At 50.7% G+C, this 22,651-nt stretch overlaps 1 protein-coding gene across 7 annotated transcripts in view; it reads right to left on the bottom strand.

Moving 5' to 3' along the window:
• Positions 1-4,651: 4,651 nt before the first annotated feature.
• MAP2K5 (mitogen-activated protein kinase kinase 5) overlaps positions 4,652-22,651 on the bottom strand; it is a 249,028-nt gene continuing 231,028 nt past the window's right edge. For all 7 annotated transcript variants that reach the window (XM_054565240.1, XM_054565238.1, XM_054565237.1 and 4 more), the window contains one exon: positions 4,652-5,077. In XM_054565240.1, coding sequence (XP_054421215.1) covers positions 4,973-5,077 — 105 coding nt within the window. In that variant the 3' untranslated portion in view covers positions 4,652-4,972. The remainder of the gene's footprint in view (positions 5,078-22,651) is intronic.

Below are 22,651 nucleotides of genomic sequence, written 5' to 3' on the forward strand. Positions count from 1 at the left end.
TATTACCCCCAGTGCCTCCCCCCTCCCCAAACAGGAGGGGAATAAAAAGCAAATTCTTAGGAAGTACCAGCAGCACAACCTGACTTCCCCAACTGGATCTTTTTAACTAAGTCTGCGGGCGGGAGAGACTTTTTATCCCCTGCAAGTTAATGCAAACTGTTAGGGAGATAAATAAATGACAGAGCTGCCAATGGACTGTTGGGCTCGAAGGAGGGAAATTTGTCTCACTTTAGAAGAAGGACCTGGAGGGCTCAGCCCCATCGACTCGTTCATAGTGCTGTTATCTGCCAGAGAGGTGGTGACACCGCAGCAATTAAGACAAACTTTAGTCTATAAGTTCGTGCCTGCAATCTCCCGGCTTCAAAACAAGACAAATGATACCGCCAAGGGAGGAAACGAAGTCTTTTTCAGACTTTGTCCAAAGTCACAGTGAATATTTGTAGTTGTTCAGCAGAAAATTTGTCATTACGAGGCCTGGGCTCTGCTGCTCCACCCCCCGCCCCCCAACCTCGCACCACATTATACGCCATCTCAGTGGCCTGCACCAGTCCCCGCTGTCTCTGGGGACCCCACCTGGCCTCCCAGAGGGTTCCCACCCACGGCCAGCCTCACCCCCTTGCCTGCGCCCTAGTTTATGAACGTCTCTGGTGGATCAGGGGCACAACTCCTGCCCTCCAGAAAGGGTCCTGACAAAGCCAGGAAGTGGCATTGAAACGGCCCTGCCAGGAAGGGCTGGCTGACCTCCTCCCACTTCCCTGTTGTTCCCCTCCCCCGCTGCTAGTGGCTAGTGCCCGCAGAGGACCAGGCTCTGGGGTCCCCCTGAGCCATTCACTGCTTCCACCTGCCTGGGGCCCCCCGCGAACCCCTCCCACATCACCACACCCGCTGGCCTTCGCCACATACACACCCTTGGGAGCCCATGCTGGCCTCAGCCTCCCTCCTACCCTTGGATGGAGTTTTTTTTCTGGCAGCTTTAAGTGGAATATGGAAGTGGGGACCTGGTCAGGTACAGTCCTGGGCGTCCACCTGGCCCCGGAGCGGCAGCCCGACACAGCAGGCTGCCTGGGTGGCTGTGAGCGGTCAGCGCTGCCTCCCTTCCTCACCCTGGGACTCTGGTCCGCGCTCTCCCTCCCCAGCCTCCCTCCACGATGATAGAGAACAGAGGCTCCCGTCCTGATAGGCCCGCATTTAGCTAAAGGACAGTGGTGCTCCAGTGGGGAATCAGGGCAGCAGTCAGCGGGGACAGATGTCTTGGAGGCAGTGTGGTGGCCTCTCTGGGCTCCCCAAACCACCCCCACGTGGAAACAGCTGTCCATCGCCCATGCGTGTGATAGAGGGGCATGGCTGGTCCCATCCCAGGGCCTTATGCTGAGCTCATTCTCTGGCCTTCAGTCTTGAGTGTGCAAAGGTCTGGAGGCACACGCTTCCCCAAAAGATGAGGGACTGTTCAGCTTGAGCCCAAGGCCTCGGGCCCTTGGCCTCCAGGCAGGACACTGGCAGGTTCCCTCACTCAGCTGGGTTATAGCGAAAGCAGGGGCTCCATGATCCCCGGTTGTGAACCAAACTGTGTGTGTGCATGTCGGGAGCATGTTATTCTGGGGCGGGGTTCTGTCACTGTCATGGGATGCTCACAGGGGCCCATGGCCTCAGGGGAGAGAACTCTTGCTCCAGAGCATGGAGGCTGGGAGGAGCTCCCGCCCGCAGGGAGAGCATCCTCTGCGTTTACTGATGAGGCAACTGCGGCTCAGGCGGAGGCTCGCTCTGTGTGAGGTCCGCCTGGAAGCTGGTCTCCGGGCCAGGGCTTCGCAGGCCCTCTAGAGCAGTGTCTCGCAGTGCCATCAGGTGGGACTCTGTCTGGAAGTCCCAAGGGCATGTCTTCGCACACCCAAGTTCGCAAGCAAACTCTGCTAGAGGATGGGGCACGTGCCTGTGCTCCCGTGCGCATGTATCGTGCCTGGGGAGCTGACTCCTGAAGCTGTGGTCAACGGTGGGGTTTTTAGTTCCAAACTGTGCTTTGCTACTTGCTGAGTGACCCTGGGCAAGTCTCTTGGCTTCTGTGCTTCAGTTTCTCCATCTGTAAAACGGGCAAAATAACGTCACCTACCTCGCGGATGGGTGTGAAGATTAAAGGAGTTGATAGCAGGCCCCGAGCCCAGCACTGGCGTGGACCTGCGTGTTTTCCCCACCGCCCTGGCTTGGGATTTGGGGGTGACAGGCTTGCTGGGTCCATCGTCTCAAAGCAAGGACAAGAAAGGAGTCTGGGTGGTGGCTGGTTCACATTCTGGGGTGGTCAGGCCCCTCTGGGGAGCCTATCGTGGCCTGCAGCCCAGCCAGCTCTGTGGCCTCCCTAGCTCCACGGCACCACAGGCGCTCAGTAAGGAGACGAGCGCTGTGTCCGAGGCCCAGGGGCAGCGGGAGGCCTGTGCCGCCTTGAAAAGTGTTGCCGAAATGACTCCTCCAACCCTGCTCGAGAATACAAAACGATGCCTCGCACAGGGCAGCCTCTTCGAGGGCAATGGACTGAGCTGCACTGGAAATCAAAGCCCCACAAACTCAGGCAGCAAACTCTTATTGGGCACCTGCGAGGCCAGGCTCTCCGTTCTAGGCTCTGGGGATGCCATGAGACAGGAGATAAAAGGAACTGTGAGATCAGTGTTTTGTCACATGCAATGGCAGAAATGGTGCTAGCAAGGCAGCATGCGTCCCAGGGAATAGTTGTGGGAGGGTTGCCATTTTATTTTTCTTTATTTATATTTTTAAAAGATTTTATTTATTTTTAGAGAGGGGAAGGGAGGGAGAAAGAGAGGGAGAGAAACGATATGGGAAATATCAATTGGTTGCCTCTTGCACACCCCCACAGGGGACCAAACCTGCTACTCAGGCATGTGCCCTGACAGAATTGAACCGGTGACCTTTCTAGTTTTTAGATGATGCCCGACCCGCTGATTCACACCAATCAGGGCGGGGTTTCTACTTCAAATAGAGCAGTCAGGTCAGCACTCATTGAGGTGCCATTCAAACAAAGATCTGAAGGATGCAGGAGAGAGGTGGATACAGGGCGGAAGCGTGCCCCCACTCTAAGCACAAAGGCCTGTATTAGATGGCATAATACAGCTGCCCATAACCTAGCGACACAATAGTTTAGGTCCAGCTCATTTACCAGTCCAGCACGGGCGTTCCTTGGGTGGCTGGTTCCTCCACGTGGTGGGCCAAGGATTCAGGTTCCTGCCGTTTGTGGCTCAGCCTTCTCCCATCTCCCGCTGCAGGTCTTTTTTCCATGAGAGGGGGTAGTGGAGAAGGCACATGTGCATCTAAGGGTTGTTGGCCAGAAAGCAACATATCTTCTGCTTTCGTTCCTGTCGAGCACCAGTCACGTGGCTGTTAAAATGAATGGGGCGGGGCGGGGGCAGGGAGATGTCCCAGGCTGGGGAGTGGCTTCCCAGAAAGAGCCCTACTCCGTGGAGGGGGCATGAACCTTCGGGGAGTGGGCTGTCTCTTCTGTGGCCTGACGCGGGTGTCCCTGGATGTTCAAGGATCAGTGAGGAGGCCAGGGGGCTGCTGTGGGGCAAGCTGTGATGGGAGCTGAGGTCGACAGTGGGGCAGGTTGCGTCGGGTCCCACAGGCCAATCCGGGCCTTTGGCTTGTCCTGCGTGGAGGGGCCCCCAGAGGTTCTGCGGCTGGGAGGGACGTGATCCGCCAGTTTGCACTGGCTCCCTCTAGCAGCCGTGTGGAGACTAGACTGCAGGGGGCAGAGTGGGAGCGGGCCTGGTAGAAGGCTGTTGCCATCAGTGGTCCAGGCACCCGGCCTTGGATAGGATGGGAAGTGGCGGAATCCATAGATTTTGAAGGTGAGGACCAGAGACTCCTAGGTGGGCTAGATATGGGGTCTGGAAGAGAAAGGGGTCACGGCTGAGTCCCAGTGTGTCTCTCAGGCCCTGGGAGGATGGAGATGAGAAAGTGGTAGAGAAGGTTCTAGATGTGTGTGTAGCATCAGTAGTTTCTGGGCAGGCTAGGATGCTATTTAGACTTCCAAGTAGAAACCCGAGCCTCTCTGAGCCTCAGTTCCTCGTCTGTAAAATGGGAGTAACCATGCTTACCTGGTAGGCAGTTGAGAAGACTACCTGAGGGGAAGGCAGTGAAGGGCCTGAGTGAATGAGGTTTGCAGGGTGGGGGGCAGCTTGCTGTAGAGAGGGGCCGGCGGAGTGGAATGGAAGTGGAGGGTGGAAGAGGGCCTTTTTCGAACTCTTGAGCTTCTACACCCCCTAACCCACCCCTCATGGTCAAATCACTGTGCTGGAGCCTCTGGGGGTCAAACCCCAGTCCGGCAGGGAGCACACATAGGGGTCTGAGATCCTGGCTTTACTGCTGACTCAGCTGCTCCTCTCCAAGGGACTTGGTTCGAGGACCCCCATGCTTGGGGTTTGGGCCTGTCAGTGGGCTGGGCTGTGGGCCTCCCTCGAGAATGCCGAGGCGCACTCGGTGTTGGCAGGAGCCCAGGGGGCTGGTGCTGCCTCATGCCCCTGCGGAAGTGGGAGTCCCCGCACCGCCCTCAGCCTTGGGTGGGCGACAGACACCCTGAACAGTACATTCCTCACGGGGGAGGCAGTCACGAAGCAGGAATACTTTTATTCCCATCAGTGATGCTGATGGTACCTGACCCTTTACAGAAAAAACGTTAGGAAGAAGGAAGAGGGGCGGCGGCAGAGGAAGCCTCTGTTCTCGATGCCTCCAACCTTCGGCCTTCCTCTCAGTCGGTGCCTCCCAGCTGGAGGGGTGAGGGCTCCCCCTGGCCAGGGCTGGCTCCCCCGACGGCTCCCTAGGCCAGGGCATCTGCCAGCACAGTCGAGGGTGAGAGCAGGGAAGCTCAGGCCCAGCAAAGCTCTTCTGCTACAGAGAGCAAACCAAAGGGGGGCGTGACAGGTGGGCTTTCTCCTTGGTGACCAGTCCTGGCTTTCAGCGCCCCACCGAGGCCTCAGGGGGGCCCCTGCTGGCTCCGTCTCTCCTCCAGCGCCCTGCACACCCACATGGACACCACTGTGGCGTTTCCATCGTTGAACTGCACAATGAACGGGTGGCCCTGCGGAGAAGAGGAGCAGGCTGTGACAGGTGATCCCCAGACTCTGCACTTCACTGCACCTGCCTCGGCCTGCTCTCGGCCGGGACCGGTCAGCCCCATTTCACAGCTGGATGACTGAGGCCCGAGGCACGGCAGTGACATGCCGTCTGGAGCACTCACGGCGCACCTCGGACTGCCTGGTGCTGGGCAGCTTTCTCCTGACATTCCAACCAGCCTGGTGCCCCTAAGGGCGAGGCCGGCCCCGCCCGCACACTGCCGCCCCTCCTTGGCCCAGCATCGCTCCAGCAGCTGGCCAGTCAAGGCCTGGCTCCCGAGTTGCTGGTGTTCCAGTCCAGTTGCCGCCCGGAGACCACAGATCGCACTGCAGAGGCTGTGTTAATCCCTTCCAGTTTTCTTGCTGCCTAAACTTCCATGAGTAGGTCACAGCCCACGAGTGGAGGGAAGGCAGGTGTGTCAGAGGGAGGAGGGAAGTGCTGGTGTGTGCAGGTCACCTCTGGTGGCTGGTGGGAAGTTGGGGGCTGGATTTTGGAGGGGCTGGTACTGTCTCAACGGGCCCGTCTTGGGCTCTAACCTACTTAGTCCACAGGCAGGCTGGGCTGTATTTTGCCAGTGCCCTCCCCTGCTGCTCTGAAGAATCAAGGTTCACACTCACAATCTTAGGGCCCCCTGGGAGTTCCCAGGGAAAGCCAGAAAAGAGGGCAGCCACAGGGTCATGCTGGCCACAGGTCAAAGGTGAAAAGAAATCAGAAAAGCATTCCCTTTCCTCTGCCTCACCAAGTGGCTTGCCTGCAAAGGAATGAACAGCTGGCAGCTTCGTGCCTGACCAAAGCGGGAGCCTGGGTCTTGGGAAGCACAGTGGTGAGCAGAGAGCAGCGGTGCTGCCTGCGCCTTTCTTGCCCTTGCCCTCACCCCCACTCCCCCGCTTTGAGACTTCCCGCTCCAGCAGCTCTGCTCCCTCTGCTGTCTGCCCCCTCCTTGGGCCTCTTCTTGTCTCCTGAGCTGGGCTCTCAGCGCTGCTTTCCCAGCCCATGCCAGTCTTGAGCTGCAGGCCTGGGGGTCGGCCAGCCCCTCGCCGGCTGCTCGAAGCTCCGAGCTGCTTCCAAATAAGCTCACCACACATCTGGGAGGGATCTGGGCCCAGGGCTCAGATGGCCCAGGTGCCCTGACACCAGGCCAGGGGAGGGGAAGGGGCTGCTTGGTCAGGCCTGGGATGTCTCTGGGGACAGGAAGGAGGAAGCCCAGGCTTCTTTGCCCTGGGCTGACGCTGTGTCCCTTTACCCAGCTTTCCCAATTCGGGTAAGGAAAACCCTCCCTGGAGAGTCCTGCATGGTCCAGCTCAGAGGCACACAGAGTCCGTCAGAGGTGCAGGGGGAGGAAAATCAGCTTGGAGAGTGCTGAGGTCACCCAGCCCAAGGCAGAGCATCACCAAGGCTGGCGTCAGGGGGCTGGGCTCTGGGCCGGTGCCTCCTGTGATCTGCACAGGGCTCTCTGGAGGGGCTCCAAACATACCTGCAGGACCCGAAGGGAGCAGGTGCCTGGTTCAGACTGCTGCTGGGAAGGGGGGGTGGAGGCCAGGTCGGCGGGGTGACCCCCAGGCGGCAGAGGCCCAGCCCCCATATGTTCTTGGCTCCCGAATGTTCTCCCCCGTTGTATGCCCAGCCTCCCCCTGCCTTCCTAAAGCGCTGCCTAGATGGAGGGAATTCTCCCTGAAGTCGGTGTGTGTGTGTGTGTGCTTCCCTGTCAGGAGGCTCAGGAGAGGTGACCTTGTGCCCTTGTGAAGAACAAAGGGAGAAGCTGTGCTCAGGAGCTGATGGGCCCCTCCCGCCAAGCCTGGGGTAGCAGAGTCACTTTCCCAGAATGCCCGGTGACTTTGGGGCCCATATGCTCCATCTCTGTTGTCATCTGTTCGGGAACAAGCAGAGCGGAACTGCGGGAGGGGAGAGCGGAGGCATTCCTCCAGTTGGGAAGGCTGATGGCCGCGCTGCAGGGGAGCACTTTGCCCAAGTGCCCTGGGAGTGGGGGGGGAGGAGGAGAGGGTGCACTCACAGCTCTGGGGGGGGCTCTGTCCCTTTCCTGCCCTCCTTGGCTGGGAGGTGACTCTGCTTTACACTGCCTTGCAAGGGAGTGCCCTGGACAAGTGGTTCTGACCCTAGCTAGTGCTGCCTGGCCTGGGAGGGATGAGAAGGGGAACCACAGAGGGAGAGAGACAGGCAGACATGGAGGGGCAGCACCCAGGGTGGCAGCATGTGCATTTGGGAGCTGCTGCCAGTGTGGACCACTGTGTGACTAAACATACTGAGAAGCCAGTGTGCAAGGAGCGAGGGCAGAGGCAGCTGCTTGAGGGAAGCGGAGCGGGGAGGAACGGGGTAGGAGACCCCGCGGCCATGAACCCAGGCCTGGCGGCATCTCTGCCTGCAGGGTCCATGAGCCCCCCTCACAGTCTAGGCTAGAGGCACCAAGCCACATGGGTGGACGCTTTACAGAGGAGGAAATGGTTGAGCTACCTGGGCTCCCTGAGCTGGAACCGGATCAGAAATCTCTGTAACCCAAACCCACTGCCCAGGGCTCCCCCTCGGCTGATCTCGGGGGGGCAAGGTCCTCGGGGAATCAACATCTGGGTGCATTTCCCCGACCTTATTTCTACCACATGATTCAGGCCCGTGACCGGAGGTGGGACCGAGGTGCAGCCTTTGAGCCTGACCCGTCCCAGGTCCTGACCTCTGGCAGCGCCATCCCTTGGACACACTGGGAGAGTGCTCTGTCTCAGTGGCAGGTCGCTCGGACTTACCTCTCCCTCCTCCCACCAGCCCAGGCGCACCACCACCCCATTTCACAGAAGGGGAAACTGAGCCCGGGAGGTGAAGTGACTAGTTAAGTGCTGGGGCTGAACCCAGATTTCTGGCTTCTACTCCGGTACATTCTCAGGGCTGGACTGCGACCCTGAGACGCAGGCAGGGTGTGTTCTTCCTTCCTCCCTGGGGTACGGCTGACGCTCCTCCAGCCCTGTGACACGTGATACAAGGATTCCTCGTGAGTTTAACGAGCAAACAAACAAAACCTGATGGATAATTTGGGGGAAAGCCTGTCTGAAGTTGGGTGGAAATGGCACTCCGAGCAGCACTCACACTGACTGCAGCACCGCGGGCCGAGCGCTGTGGCCAGGCATTTGCTGAGGGCTTTGTCCTAATTTTCCCACCGAATCCCACGCTGGCTCTGGAGGTGCACCCAGCTATGTGCCTCCACCTACCAGGTGAGGAGGCAGACACTCAGGGACCCATCCGAGGTTACTGAAGCAAATGGCTGGGCTGGACTCGCAACAGGAGTCCCCTGACTCCAAATGCCATGCTCAGGACCATGTGTCCACCTGCACCTGCCACCGGAGGCCGACCTCACAGGCTGGGGTCTGGGAGTCTCTGAGGGCCTGGGAGGGGGGCTCTGGCCCCCTAGCACTCGGGTGAATAGGACACCCCTGCTGAGAGCTTGTCCGGGTGTGGACAAGCTCTCAGCCCCGCCGTGCTCCAGGGAACAGTGGGAGTCCAGCGTGGTCTCCCTGGAGCCGGCACGCCCACGTGCTGCTTGCCAGGAGACTCCAGGCGACTGCCCCAGACACCCGGGCCCCTGTCTGTCCAGGGAGCGGGTTGGCGGCCACTCTGCAGGGGCTGGCAGGGTGCACGGCAGGCTGGAGCCGCTGACTGATCTCGTTGGCCTCCTCGCCAGGCAGTGGGAGCCACTCTCATTTCCTTGATTCTCTCAGGGCCAATTGCAACAATTAAACTGGTGCGGGTTGAAATATTATGGTCCACAAACTTCGCCACAGAAGATGGAGACATAATGAAGGGAAAAGGATGGGACTGTAAGAGGCAGGATGGGTCCAAAAGTGGGACACGGGGGTGGGGGAGAGAGACACGAGTCAACAACAACCAAAGACAGCTGGTGTCACCTGGTACAGACGCCCCCGCAGGTGGGGCTGAGAAGCAAATCGTGCTGGCGCAGTGAAGGGTGTTGGTGAGAACCCGACACCTCATGAAGAAGAACTGCAGTTGCTCAGTACACTCCCTTCTTCATCTGGGCATAGTGTCCAGTGTTTCACTGGAGTTGGACTCTCCTTCCGCAATAATGTTCCTAATGTTTTGCCCATCCATTTCATGACACGCCTTCCTGAAGACTGCCAGCAGGACAGTTCCAAGCGCCTCCCGCGTGGGAGCGCCCTGCCTGTGTGCTGCAGAAGGCCGGGGCGGGCGGGGCGATGTGCCCGCGGGCTGCGGTGGGGAGGTGCTGCCTGGGCTCAGGCGTCTGGGCTCCTAGTGCAGTGCTCCCTCACTGACACCTCCCTCTCTGCTCTCAGTTGCTTTTCTAGTTTCTTCCCAAATAGAAATTTACCTGTTTGGGGTCACCACACTTTTCGTCTCTCATATAACTTCCTAAAGAACACCATGCATTGCAGTCATTTAATAACTTGCTGGTGTGGCTGCAAGGCCTGGCCTATAGAGCAGGCTCTCTATAAGTAGTCCTGTGGCAGGACAAAGTTATCTGTATATTCTGTGTGTCTGCACCTACTCCCCAACACCTGCCGTTTGCCTTCCGGCTGCTGTACAGGTGCACATGGCCTTCGGTGCCCATTCACACACAGAAGCAGCTGAGGTGCCAAGGAGCATGACACAGGGCAGGCCCCAGAGCCAGACGGTGGCCGCGTCGGGGTCTGCATCCAGGATACCAACTACTGTGCTCTCTGAGTTCGGGGACAGTGAGTTTAAAATTTCTACATCTTAAAAAGAGTAACCTGTACATTACAGGTGCTCAACAAGTAATTTTTAACTGGTAAACTGAAGTGAGGATGGCAAAATGGCCTATCTGTGTTCTCCCAGTTCAAAGTTGTATGGGTCAGGCACTTTTAATCAAATAGCTTATTTAATCTCAGCAACTCTATTATTAAAATTATCCCCACTTTACAGATGAGAAAAGTAAAGCACAGAAAGATTACAGAACCTGTCCACAGCCACGGAGCCTGACCGTGCCTAAGCCCTTAGCCACCACGCTGTCCTTTCCCCTCCGTGCTGGGGCCAGGGGATGGCACCACCCTGCAGGACGGCCTGTCCTCGGAGCACGAGCTGGGTGGTCTTTATTCTAGGAGCCTTTCTATCTGTCACCTCCTGAGAGATGCCATCTCTCCCAGATGGAACTGTGCAAACACCTCGTCATCCTCCCCAAAGCACACACTTTATTTGCCACACGACACCATCATCCGAGCCCATCTTCCCCTAACACTGCACTGGAAGCCCCTTAAGGGACAATCACACAGCGGCCTCCAAGACAAGTCAGTCGGACAACAGGGCTTCCCCAGAAGCCTGACACTGGCCTGAGAGGCACCGCAGGGCGGGACTGGAGGGCCTAGGGAGAAAGCTCCGCAAGCTGACGCTACTCTGGACTCCCGCGGGGCCTCTCCGGACCACGGGACCCCCTCCCTCAGGGAGAGGCCCCGGCCACCAGGATCCTCCTCTCCCACTGCGGACTCTGCATGGGAGAGGATGCCAAGGACCCACAAGCCTGTTTTAAGAAATCAGGCCTGGTCCAGTTACACACTGGCCACGTCCAGAACAAGTACCCCCACGAGCTGCTACGGCAGGCCGGCAGGGGCAGCGCTGGCGAGGGGCGGCTGTGAGGCCGAGGGCCCCGCGTCACCGCACGCTTCCTTGCTGGGACTGCGAGCCTCGCTTGAAGGCTCTCTGCACGTCCCTTTAGGATTCCAGCCCTAGTGGCAGGGGTGACACTCAGTCTCTCCTCAGCAGTAATGCAGGAAGTGGGATCAGATGGGACCTCAGAGACCCATTTAGTCAGAGGGTATGAGGTGGGTGAGGGCTTCTACAGATGTTTGATTCAAATTGTTAAGAAGTATTTTTAACTGTATGTAATTAAAAAAATAACACACAGATTCATCTATGTTCAACTTGAAGTGTTGAAGTCTCACGGATGACTTCATAAAGAAGTGTCTATGATGAATACTAACATTCATGCTAAAATAATCCTGCCTTTTTCTATATTAATATTGAGGCTCCGCATCAATTTTACATAATAAAAAGCTCTTCATGGCTGAAGGTTCACAACTACCTATCTAATGCCTACTTACCCAGGAGAGAGCATCCGATTAGAGAAGTTAAATGATTTATGGAAGGATGCACAGATGTCCAATGTTTGCTCAACTGCTGACAAGCGGTCGGGCAGTGGGCAGCGTTTATAGTGTGAATTACATGATCATCCCCAGGGTCAGCTCTTCCTTCCAGGCTCATAGGCAGGGGGAGGCAGGGAAGGAGGTGGGGCCCCCAGGAGTGATTCAGCAGGAGAAGCTCAGGCATCTCAGTAAAAATTCTTCCCTGCCCCTCAGTGGGGTGGCACAAGGAGTCAGCAAACCTTCTCCCACCGGCCCAGGAGTTGGGAGGGCTTGGGAAGGGTCGGGAGGGCCTCACCTGCAGGGGAGACTACCGCAGGGCCACCCTCCACCCTCTGGCTCCACCGACCTGCGTGGAAGGACTTCTGTGATCTCTCTCCTGAGCCCCGCCCCCGGGGGGAGGAGAGGCGCCACTGGGGGAGGGACCGAGCAGGGGCCGGCCCTCCAGGCAGGCTCTGAACCTCATGGGGCCTGTGGTTGTTCACCTCTGACTGGGACTAGGGTTAAATTCCCAGTAAGACCATTCGGGCCACATAAGTGAGCGCATCATTCAAGCCAGATCTTGATGGCAGCATGGCCGATACTTCCATTGTGTCATTTCCTGAGCCTTCTCTCTCAGCTGGTTTTAAACAAGGGGTGGCCTTCTTACCCCCACAAAATACCACCATTCTATCCTCCTCCTCGCGTGGGCTGTGAGGACCAAGTGAGGGGCCTGTCTGCAGGTGGTGCTTCACAGACACACGCTGGGCAGCCAGAGGGGTGTTTATTATGCGCCCACACAGAACACATGGTGGGGCATGGCCGTAAGGTGAGGGCGGGAGCCTCGTCTCTGCAGCTAGTGCAGAATCTGCCTGTCTACCTCGCCTGGCTTAACTGGGCAAGTGCCACGGTGCAGAGCTTTCCGAGGCAAAGCGTCTCTTCTGAGACTCTGCTTTCCCACGGCTGGAGGTGGGCCGGGGCCGGGGCCGGGGGGGGGGGTGGTCCCTTCCAGCCCTTCATTTTCTTTTAAGACCGCAGAAATGGTTTGCGGCTGACATGCCATTTCCATCAACCTTGAGTTTATTCTTCACAACTGCTACAGAAATAGATGTTTCTCCCCAAATATTCAATTATTAGCAGCAAATTGCTTACCTCTAGCCATCCTAGGCTGTACACAGGCATCTGAGGGGGTCAAGGAGCTCTCTACCTTTCATCTGAGCAGATCTATGTGTTCCTACACAGAGTAATTGGTCAGAAAATGGCCCATCGAGAGACCACGATGTTGCCTGAGGTCTCTCTGAGTCATTCTAGGGCCCATGCGGACGGGGCAGCCACAGCGCCAGGGCAGGGTGGTGTGGGGAGGGCACAGGATGACCCAGTGGGCCACGGACAGAAAGCTCAGGTATGTGAGTGGCAGGAAGGTGCCTCTGGCCCATTTAAGGGGAATGGTGGGGGCTGCCCTGGCAGGGAACTGAGACAGGACGGGGCAGGGACAGCAGGGAGGATGCCAGCTGCCCCAGGCAGCCTCGAGCTGGGAAGATGCCCAGAGGCGTCAGGATTGGAGGGTTCAAAATGGAGAGTAGGGGCCTTGCCCCAGCAAGGCCAAGGACTTGCCTGAGAGGCTGAGCCTGCAGCAGGTCCGAGCAGTGCATATGGGACCAGTTATAGGTGTCTAGGTGTTCAGTGTTTGTCTTTAGGGTAATGGCTGTGTAGAGGTGAGGTTTAAAGATGCGGTGCTCAGGAGGATGGATTCTTTCCCACCCTCTTTTTTCCTCATCTCTTGAGATTTGATGTTTGAGCTCTGAGACCTTGTCTGTGTGTATGTGCATGTGTTCACATGTGTGTATGTGTGTATATGTGGGTATGTAAGTGTACAGAGGGCAGGGAAGAGACAATGAGAACCAGCACAGCTTCTGGCACGTGAAGGGGAGCTCAGTAAGTTTGTTGAAGAAAACAGAATGCAGTGATTCTGACAGGGAGTAAACAAAGAGATGATGAGAGAGTAAGAGAGCCTAAAAGCCTTCCCACTACAAAGCCCTCGTCAGGACAGATAAAAATGGAGCATTTTTAAAAAAGCATAGCTGAACTCATAAAAAAGAAGACGAGTCTGCAAGTGATAAAAATAAAGAGGGAACTGAAAACCAGAATTGTAAGTGTGCAAGTGTGAGTCTTGTGGCTCTGAGGGGGGCTACTGGTTCCAGGTGCGCAGGACCCGGACAGTGCGGAGAACTAAGAAGAAATGGGAGACCAGATCCCCCGGGGGAGATAACCCTGAGACACTGGACAAAGCTGGGGCTGCAGAAGGGGTCACCTAGACAGAGCCTGGCCATCAGCAAAGGGATGGTAACGCGGCTCTGAGGACTCCGCCTGGGCTGATAAACCAATATAACGCTGACCTTGATCTAGGGACACTGAAGTGTCTCTCAGAGACATACAGAAAACCACCTGGTGCAAGACTTCTGAAATTCAAGAATTTCCACAGGAATAAGTTCCACTCAGTAAGCGCTTATAATAAAAATTCCAAAACATGTGAGGAAATAACTCACAATGGACAAGGGTCAGCAGACACAACACCCAGGAAAATTAAGAGTTCTCAGAACTGAGAGAATAGGAAAATAATTGGAAAGAAAAATGTAAAAAAAAGATACAGTTAAAAAGATTAAAGGCATAAAAGGAGAAACTGAAACACTAGGAACAGCGTATTATGAAAAAGAGAACAGAGATTTGAAAACTAATCGCATGCATTGTAGAAATATAACATATAGTCACTGGAAAAAAACAAAAGAAACTCTTGTTGGATGAACCGGGCATCAGATTAGACAGAGCTGAAGAAAGAGTTAGTAAACTAGAAAAACAGTCTGAGAAAATTACCTACACCATAGTAGAGAGAGAGAAAAAAAGTTTTTGAAATGTTAAAGAGAAAGGCCCAGAGGAAAGACTGGGAAGAGACTCTATACAAAGTGGGAGAGAGACAATATCCAAAGAGATAATAGCTGGAAATTCTGAGAACCAATGAAAGATGTGAATTCTCAGACACAAAAATCACAATGATCTTTAAGTAAACTAAATATCATGAAATATATTATATACCTACAAAATTGTAGAGACACTACAGAATACCAACACCAGAGAGGTCAAAAGCAACCAGAGAGAAAGACATGTTACCTACAAAAGGCAGGGATTAGGCACTCCACAGGATCTCACCAGCTGGAGTAGAAGCCAGAGGACAACAGAACACGAACACCTTTAAGGCCCTGGGAAAAACTATCAACCTAAACTTCTAAACCCAATCAAGAGCCAGGGCAAAGTGAACGCAACCATAGAACAAAAACTCAGTTTTACCACTCACAGACTCTTACTGATGGAACTCTTAACGCACTTCTGGAAAAACAAAACAAAGCAAAACTCAAGAGGAGGAAGTAAGATACTCTATCAGTGAGAACAACATCTGGCAAACACATGGATATATCTAAATACACACTGATTATATAAAATGATAACAATAGTAATAACTAATTTTAAAGATCTAAAAACAAGGTGACAAACTGTGATGACAGGTAAGAGGAAGGGCGGTTGATCTGACACTCTTAAGGTCCTGGTGTCTGGGGAGAGAAGGACTGTGGCAGAGACAGCTAGTGCTTCTTAGGAGGCATTCCCTCTTCCTCCTTAGTGATATGAATCCTGATCTTAACAAGGAATACTCTCACCTAGCAAAGCAACTGCCTTCTCTGCCTCCCTTGCAGCTATTTTTGGCCAATGTCATGTGAGTACACAGGCTGCATGCCAATTCCTAGAACTGTCCCTAAAAGAAAGGGCAAGCTTTCCTATCTCAATTCTGCTGGCAAGGGCTCAAATGCCCCTTGGCTGGTAAGATAGAAGGAACTGCCAAAGTAGTCTGGGTGCTCTACTTCCTGCTTTCTTTTACATGACTTGGAAATATCCTGCTGTCTTATTTCAGCTGCTGTTGTTTTTTGTCACATGCAGCTGAAGCTAACTCTGTTAATATAAAGGTAAGAGATTGAGCCTAAGGCTGCATACTGTCTGGGAACATGATATATTTAGTGATTAACCTTAGGTGTTGCTAAATTAAGTTAAAAATTCAGGGATAATCAGTAAGTGGCTTGAAATAGAATATAATTTCTAAACCAATGCAAAGAATAAAAGAGAAGAAAACAATTAATCCGAAGGAGTGGAGGAAAGAGAAAAAATTTAAAAAATCGAGGTTGTAGAAAGTACAAAATGGACAGTCAGAAAATATTTAAGTATATCAATAAGCAATAAATGTAAATGATTAAACTAATCGATTAAAATAAAGTCTTAGAGAAAATTAAAAACACCAACGAAATGCCTAGATTCATTCAAAATAAAAGAACACAGAAATGATGAAAGCAAATGATGAAAGTAAAACACAGAGCAGATACATACTAACCAAACGAACATAGGATTGGTGTATTAATATAAAAAAATAGAATTTAAAGCAAAATACATTAGAGATAAAGAGTTATCACATGAAGATAAACACTCTGAAATAAAGACATAATATTTTGACATAAGTACCTAATATCACCATCTTAAAGCAAGCACTGACAGGATTGCAAGGCGAAAGACGATATATTTCAACACAACTCCTTTAGTAATTGATAGATAAAGTGGGTAGAAAATAGGAAGGCCATAAAATACTTAACTAACACAACAAGTTTGATCTATAGGAGATAGGACAATGCATTCAACAACTGGCAAATACACATTCCTTTCAAGAAGAGAAAAAAAATATCGCCCATGTACTAAGGGACTCTCAACAAATAACAAAGATCTGATATTACATGAACCATGTTCTCTGACCACGGTGCATGAAAGGTGGACAGCAACCAGAAGACAACAAAAACCTCTATTTGCGAATAAAAAATACTTCTAAATAACCTGTAAGTCAAAAAAGATATTCTCACTGAAATTGGAAATTCCTTAGAGCCAAATGACAATAAAAAGACTACATATAAATATTTGTGAGATGCAGCTAAAGTAATACCTAGAAGGCAATTTATAGCTTTACAGACTATTAGGGAAAAAGATTGAAAATTTATGAGTTAAGTATCCAATTCAATAAATTATAGATGGAACAAAAAGTAAATCCAAAGAAAACATAAAACAGCAAGTAATAAAAAACACACAGGAATTAAATAGAAAGATATCAAGAGATAACCAATTCTGTAAAATCCTGGTTCTTTAAAAACATTAGTAAAGTATAGTATTCTCTGACAAAATTGGTAATGAGAGGACACAAGCAAACATCAGGAATGATAAAAGAATATATAGTCACAAATCTGGTAAAAACTTAAAAAGAATGACACACCAGATGAATGATATGAGGCCAACATGTTTGAAAATGCTGAGTGATGACTCAATAGCGGGGGTGGGGGGGGGGAGGGAGAGAGGTGGGGACGGCAGGAAGGGTGACCATGATCACTGGGACATGCCAATGAGCACTGACAAAATATCACCCCTGGCAGGAGAGTCACAGATTTCTGGGCCCTGGTATCACATTTTTAAGTTTTCAAAGCACTTCATATCCATTGTCTCATCTTACTTCAAGAAGCATCCAATTAAGTAAAAGCTGGCACCTCTTAAAATCTACCTTAGTAACAGCTTTTCTAGTTGCTTTTTAAAAAAGATTTTATTTATTTTCAGAGACGGGGGAAGGGAGGAAGAAAGATTAGGAGAGAAACATTGCTTTGTTGCCTCTTGTATGCTGCAACTGGGGACCTGGCCTGCAACCCAGGCATGCGCCCTGACTGGGAATCGAACTGGCCACCGTTGGGTTCTCAGGCCAGCACCCAATCCACTGAGCCACACCAGCGAAGGCTCTAGTTTCTTAATAAGGAGAAAAAAAAAACATTCACACCAAGATTGAGGATAAAGTGGTAATTTTTTGTTGCTATTAAATCAACAACAAAACATAAAAAATTGCTAAAGTCATTAGACAGCAAAATTTTGGGCAATTAACTTTAACTGAAGTGCTATTGTTTTTACTGTTTTGAGCTATGATGCCCCAGTTACGTGATCCTCATTCAATTCAATGGAATGGGTTACTGTTCGGGTGAGTGTGGGGTGACCAAGGGGCTGGCTGGGGCAGCCCGTTTGAAAAAATTTGAAATAAGAGCATAATCAAGGCCAAAGCTATCACTCCTAGTCTATTAAATACAGCACTGAAAATTCCCAGTTAGTCTGGAGTTTATGCTGTCAGCAACCAACGTTTTCTCTTTGAAACTGCGCCACCCCCCCCCCCCCAGCTTTAAGGAAGTCCACAAAAAGGAAGGAAACCATTTGAAAATTCTGATCATTTTGTGTCCCAGCAGCAAATAAAAATCATCAATAGAACCCACTTTTAGCCTTGAGCAATATTTTCTAAAACAAAACACAAAGAACCTGTGGTACTTAACTATTCTGTTATTGATTTACTGTGGTTTGCAAGGTAATGTTGAAGAAAATTAAATGTACGGAAGCCTGAAATGCGTTTTCTGTGGCGGTGAATGGTGCGCCCTGTGTTTTGTGAGGCAGTGTCGCTGGTCATGCGCACAATGAAATGACTGAGAACGCGCACTTCACACGGTTACAAATAAGCTGCTTCCCTTATGAAACCAAAGTCTGTTTTCACTGTTAAGACGGACGGTTATTCAGTTACAAGCTTGCTTCTGGTAGTTTTGCTCCAGTTTACAAGGAGACTTTAAGTGAATAAAATTCAATATGGATGTACTTCTACTATGCGCCTGGCTCTACAACTGGTTTTTAGAGCCTAAAGGCTTCCCCTGGCACCTTCATGGCTTAGGTGGTCCTCTCAGGAAACAACAAAACTTTAACAATTTGAAGTCTACCCTAATTACTGATTCAAGAGCAAAGTGGTCCTATTATTTCAAACTTGGGCAATTTATTCAATATATGCAACATTATCAAGCATCTATTTCCTATTTAGTGAGACAGCCTAGTTTCAAAACTAGAGACACTTCACGTATCAACAGGTCACCATAATTTGATACCCTTAGCTAAGACTACAAATCTGAAAGTTAAACTAAAACCAGAGCACTTTACTTTTAGCAGGTCCCTCGGGCCTTAATTCAAGCCAATTTTCTGGTATTTCAGAGTTAATGCTAACAAAGGCTAGGATCTAGTTTCCCAATATAAAGCATACAAGAATTAGTCAAGCGGCAGGGAAAGGAGGGAGGGCTTTTGGAGAAATAAGCACAGAATTAAGAAGTAACACCTATTAGCAACACTGTACAACAAGAACAAAATCAGCTTCAGGTCAACGAGGGTAGAGACAAAAGACCCGACACAGGTAAACACCAGGAGACACCGGGAGAGCAGAACACAGCAAACTGGCAGTGTTCATAATGGCAAGCTGGAGAAATTTCGTGAAAAAGCTAAGTCCCGATGCGCTTAATCTGTTTAAGAGGACAAGAAATAAAACATACATTTAAGGAGACCTCTTACCTATAATCTTTTTTTAAAGTTCTGATTTTAAAAAGAATAAGCTACAGTTATCAATTATTTCCTTACATGGAGCAGCTTATTCACCCATGGAGCTGAATAAAAGACGTGCTGCCCTATGAGTCTGAGAGTGTCAGTATTAAACATGGTGACAGGTCTCACCCCACCCGCTGCCTCTCCGCAGAGGGTGATGCCAAGGGGCAGACAAGCCCTCAGATCTTCTGAGTTCAGGAAAGACATACAGGCCACTTAGGGCCCAAGTTTATCTTGGCTTCCTTTGCAGAGAGTTTGATTATTTCTAAGATTTATGGGCAAAGTGGAGGGAAAAAAGAAATACCTCATCGAGCAGATTTATAACCTCATCTTGGTTTTTTTTATTTTCTAATAACATTATGGATGACATCCTATGACAGAATCTTGGCATGACTGCAGGGCAACTTGGACACTCAGTGGGAAGTGTTATATTTTGGGGTTTGGAGCATTTTGTACTTGCAAAGGTCAGGTAGGAAAGGACCAGGGAAATGAGCTGGGGAGACGGTCAGAGAGTGAGTGTCAGCTGGTTTAATTTTCTGTGTCAACTCTGAAAATTAGATAAACAATGACAAACCGGGCTTTTTAAATGAACTTGTCACTTCTGGTTTTCTTGACACAGGGTAACATTTTTCAAGTCCTGGTAGTCCTAAAGACAGATTTAACCCCTGAGAGGTTCACCTGAGTGTTCTCAAGTCCCCACATCTGGAAACAAAAAGATTTAGTCCAACACTATAACCCTGAATAGAAAAGCTAATCATCTTGGAAACTTAAATTCTTTTCTCCTGACAATTAAGGGAACTCTGCCTAGAGCCAAAAGGTCCACCCTTTGGCAGGACTGTCTCAGCAACTTCTGGGTTTTTTTTCCTTTCCATCATCTTCTTGGCTCCCCAGGCCAACTCAACCCTCCAGCATGGTCCTCTGATCTGTCAGTCACTGTCCTAACCAGCACTGCCCCCCTCGAGCGGGTACTGGTTCTTGCCCCGACTCAGGTGAGCAGACTCTGCTCATGCTCCACTCTGCTGCTCTGAGGTTAGGAAGACACAGGCTACAACCGCCCTTTTATATGATTTGTGCTATTGTAAGTCTACATTTTGTCCAAGGCATGCTTCTCTGGTGGCGACGGGCACAGATCAGTCAATCTTTTTAATAGCTGTCCTTATACTGGGTTGGCCAGAAGTTCGTCTAGTTTCTCCATAAGATGGCTCTAGTAGCACTTAGTTGCCTTTAACTTCATTTGAAACAATTTTGTTAGATTGTATTGTGACAGCTGTCATATCAGCTGTGCATTAAAAAAATTATCAAAATTGATGAATTTTTGTGTAGCCATCTTAATATTGAGAGTGGAAGAAAATATGCTTCATTTTCAGCATATTATGATTTATTACTTCAAGAAAGGTAAAAATGCAACTAAAATGCAAAAAAAAAAAAAAGATTTGTGCAGTATATGGAAAAGGTGCTGTGGCTGACTGAATGTGTCAAAAGTGGTTTGTGAAGTTTTTTGCAGGAGATTTCTTGCTGGACGATGCTCCACAGTTGGGTAGACCAGTTGAAGTTGATAGTGATCAAATCGAGACATTAACTGAGAACAATCAACTTTCTATTATGCAGGAGATAGCTGACATACTCAAAATATCCAAATTAATAAAGTTATTGGTGAAAATGAAAAGTGTCTTTTATTTCACAAAAAAAACCCTCATATGGACTTTCTGGCAAACCCAATATTTATTCAAAGATAATCTGGCTTGAATATGTTGATTTGGAGAGAGAAATATATATATTTAGACATGCCAGCACTTGAGTAGGGTTTGTGAGTCCACAAAATGCTTTCAAGGTCATTATCTAATTCAAGTGTCATAACCCACCCCAAGAAGTAGCTCGACAGCATTATGGTTGGGATACGTTAAGTGATTTGGAGAAAGCAGAGCTGGGATTTAAAACGGACATTAGCTCCAAAGCCCATGTCTTTTGTTATAATATGGCAATAACAGCAATACAACTGCTGACAGGGTACGCACCAACCCTGTGCCTGGTACTAATTAGGCGTTTTATTTACTTTATTTCATACAACCTCCAGCCCTGTCAGAAGTAGACAGTGTTTTATAAACAAGGATACTGAGCTCCCAGGTTGCCCGGAGTGGGCTGCCAGCTGAAGCAGCAGGGCTGGCCTGAGCCGGGTTCTTGGACCTCCCACTCTCCCTCTTTGCCCACTCTTTTCAACTGGGAGAAGCTACCCCTGCTGAACAAAGCAGGGTGCCCTCGTCCGCCCTGGATAAAACAGGCGACCCAAAGCCCTCCAATCCCAGTCTCTGCCTCATCCCTAAATTCTGATGCCCCTTTCCTTTTCAGTGTAAAGACTCTCCTTTTCCATAGTTTCCCAACCTTCAAAATCAGCTCTGCTGCCAGCAAACTGTTGAGAAGACCATCATCTGAATAAATGACTCACAGGAAGGTATGAATGACTAACGAGAGCACCGAGGCCACGTGCCCTCGACGAGACGATGCCTGCCCCGGCCAGCCGCGCCTCTGACCTCTCAGGTGAGCAGGGTTCTGGGTATGGGGGGCTCCTGGGAGCCCGTGGATTTCATTCTCCAGGTGCAGCTCTCCCCCCCACCTCTGTGACCCTGGTCTTCTGTAAAGGAAGGAGCGCAGCACCCGCCTCGCAGCGGGGCTGTGTGCAAGAGATTCTCAGCGCAGGGGCTACCATGGAAGCAGCTCTGTCGTCGTGACCCTCAGCGGCCTGAACTTGGTGGCGCTCCCACTCCTGTTCTAAGGACATTTTTTAATACTTAACACACGTTCATTGCCAAGTGTGGAAGACTCGGGACCTGCTCTCCTGACAGCGGTCCACCGTGTGGCTGGATGGGTGGTGGAGAATCAGGGGCCTTGCTGTCCATGTATTAAGTATGGACCCTCACCACTCACTGAGCAGCCTGAGCCTCAGGCCTAGAGACCCAGCTCGCTCCCCCCTTTAAAACAAGAATGAACAGTCTTCTCTGGGTTCAGAATTGCATGTAACTAAATCACAAAACAGGAAAAAGGCATCCCAACTGTTGCACCCGTGCACAGACTATAGACAAGACGGCAGTGCCCTCAGACAGCATTTCAAATACAGTTTATTAGTGTGTGATATGAAAAGGGTATTTTTATTGCATGATATAATGCAATGGGACCTTGGGCGCTCTGTGGAAAGACCTCACACTCAGAAGTGTAATAAACCCGTAGTCCCCAAAACATTATACTGTACATTAACCTATCATTAATGGCACATTAGGGCTAGGGGCATTGCACGCTTGCTGGTCAGGGCTCCATCAGGACAGTGTTGAGAAAACCACACAGTCTTCCCAGGCTTAAAACAAATAGAGAAAATAAATATTCCTGATGTCTACAGGCAGCTTTAAAGGAAGTTCAATCCTAGCTCTCTGCCTTGTAATTTCCAAGCCTGCTTTTTTAAGAGAGGAAGATACACAACTAAACAGAAGAAGAAAATGGCCCTCTTGCAGTTTATCCCCAGCTACTGGCTATGCAACCTCGATACTAGTACAGCAAGGTCACAAGCATATGTGTGCACAAGTCTGCCCAAAGGACACTTGGCCTGGACCACACTAGTGAGGTAGAAGGGGCCTTGGAGACTGTGCTGGGTCTACCTCCCTTACTTTCTAGGTGGGGAAATCAAGGCTCCATAAGGTGAAGGGAAAGACAGCTTATCCAACAGAAAAATGAGCAGAGTGGAAAATATTAAAAATTAGATAAGCACATGAAAAAGTGTTCAACACACTTAGTAAGAGAATGTAAATTAAGACATCTTGACACCATTTACCACATTATCAGATTGGCAAAGTTTAAAGTTTGATAATTTAGCCTCAGAATGGTGGAGGGGAACTGGCATTCTCATGCCCAGTACACAAAGATGACATAGA

This window comes from Pteronotus mesoamericanus, unplaced genomic scaffold (assembly GCF_021234165.1).
Source record: "Pteronotus mesoamericanus isolate MK-2021 breed Mesoamerican mustached bat unplaced genomic scaffold, CSHL_Meso_final contig_164, whole genome shotgun sequence".
NCBI classification, from domain to species: Eukaryota; Metazoa; Chordata; class Mammalia; order Chiroptera; family Mormoopidae; genus Pteronotus; species Pteronotus mesoamericanus.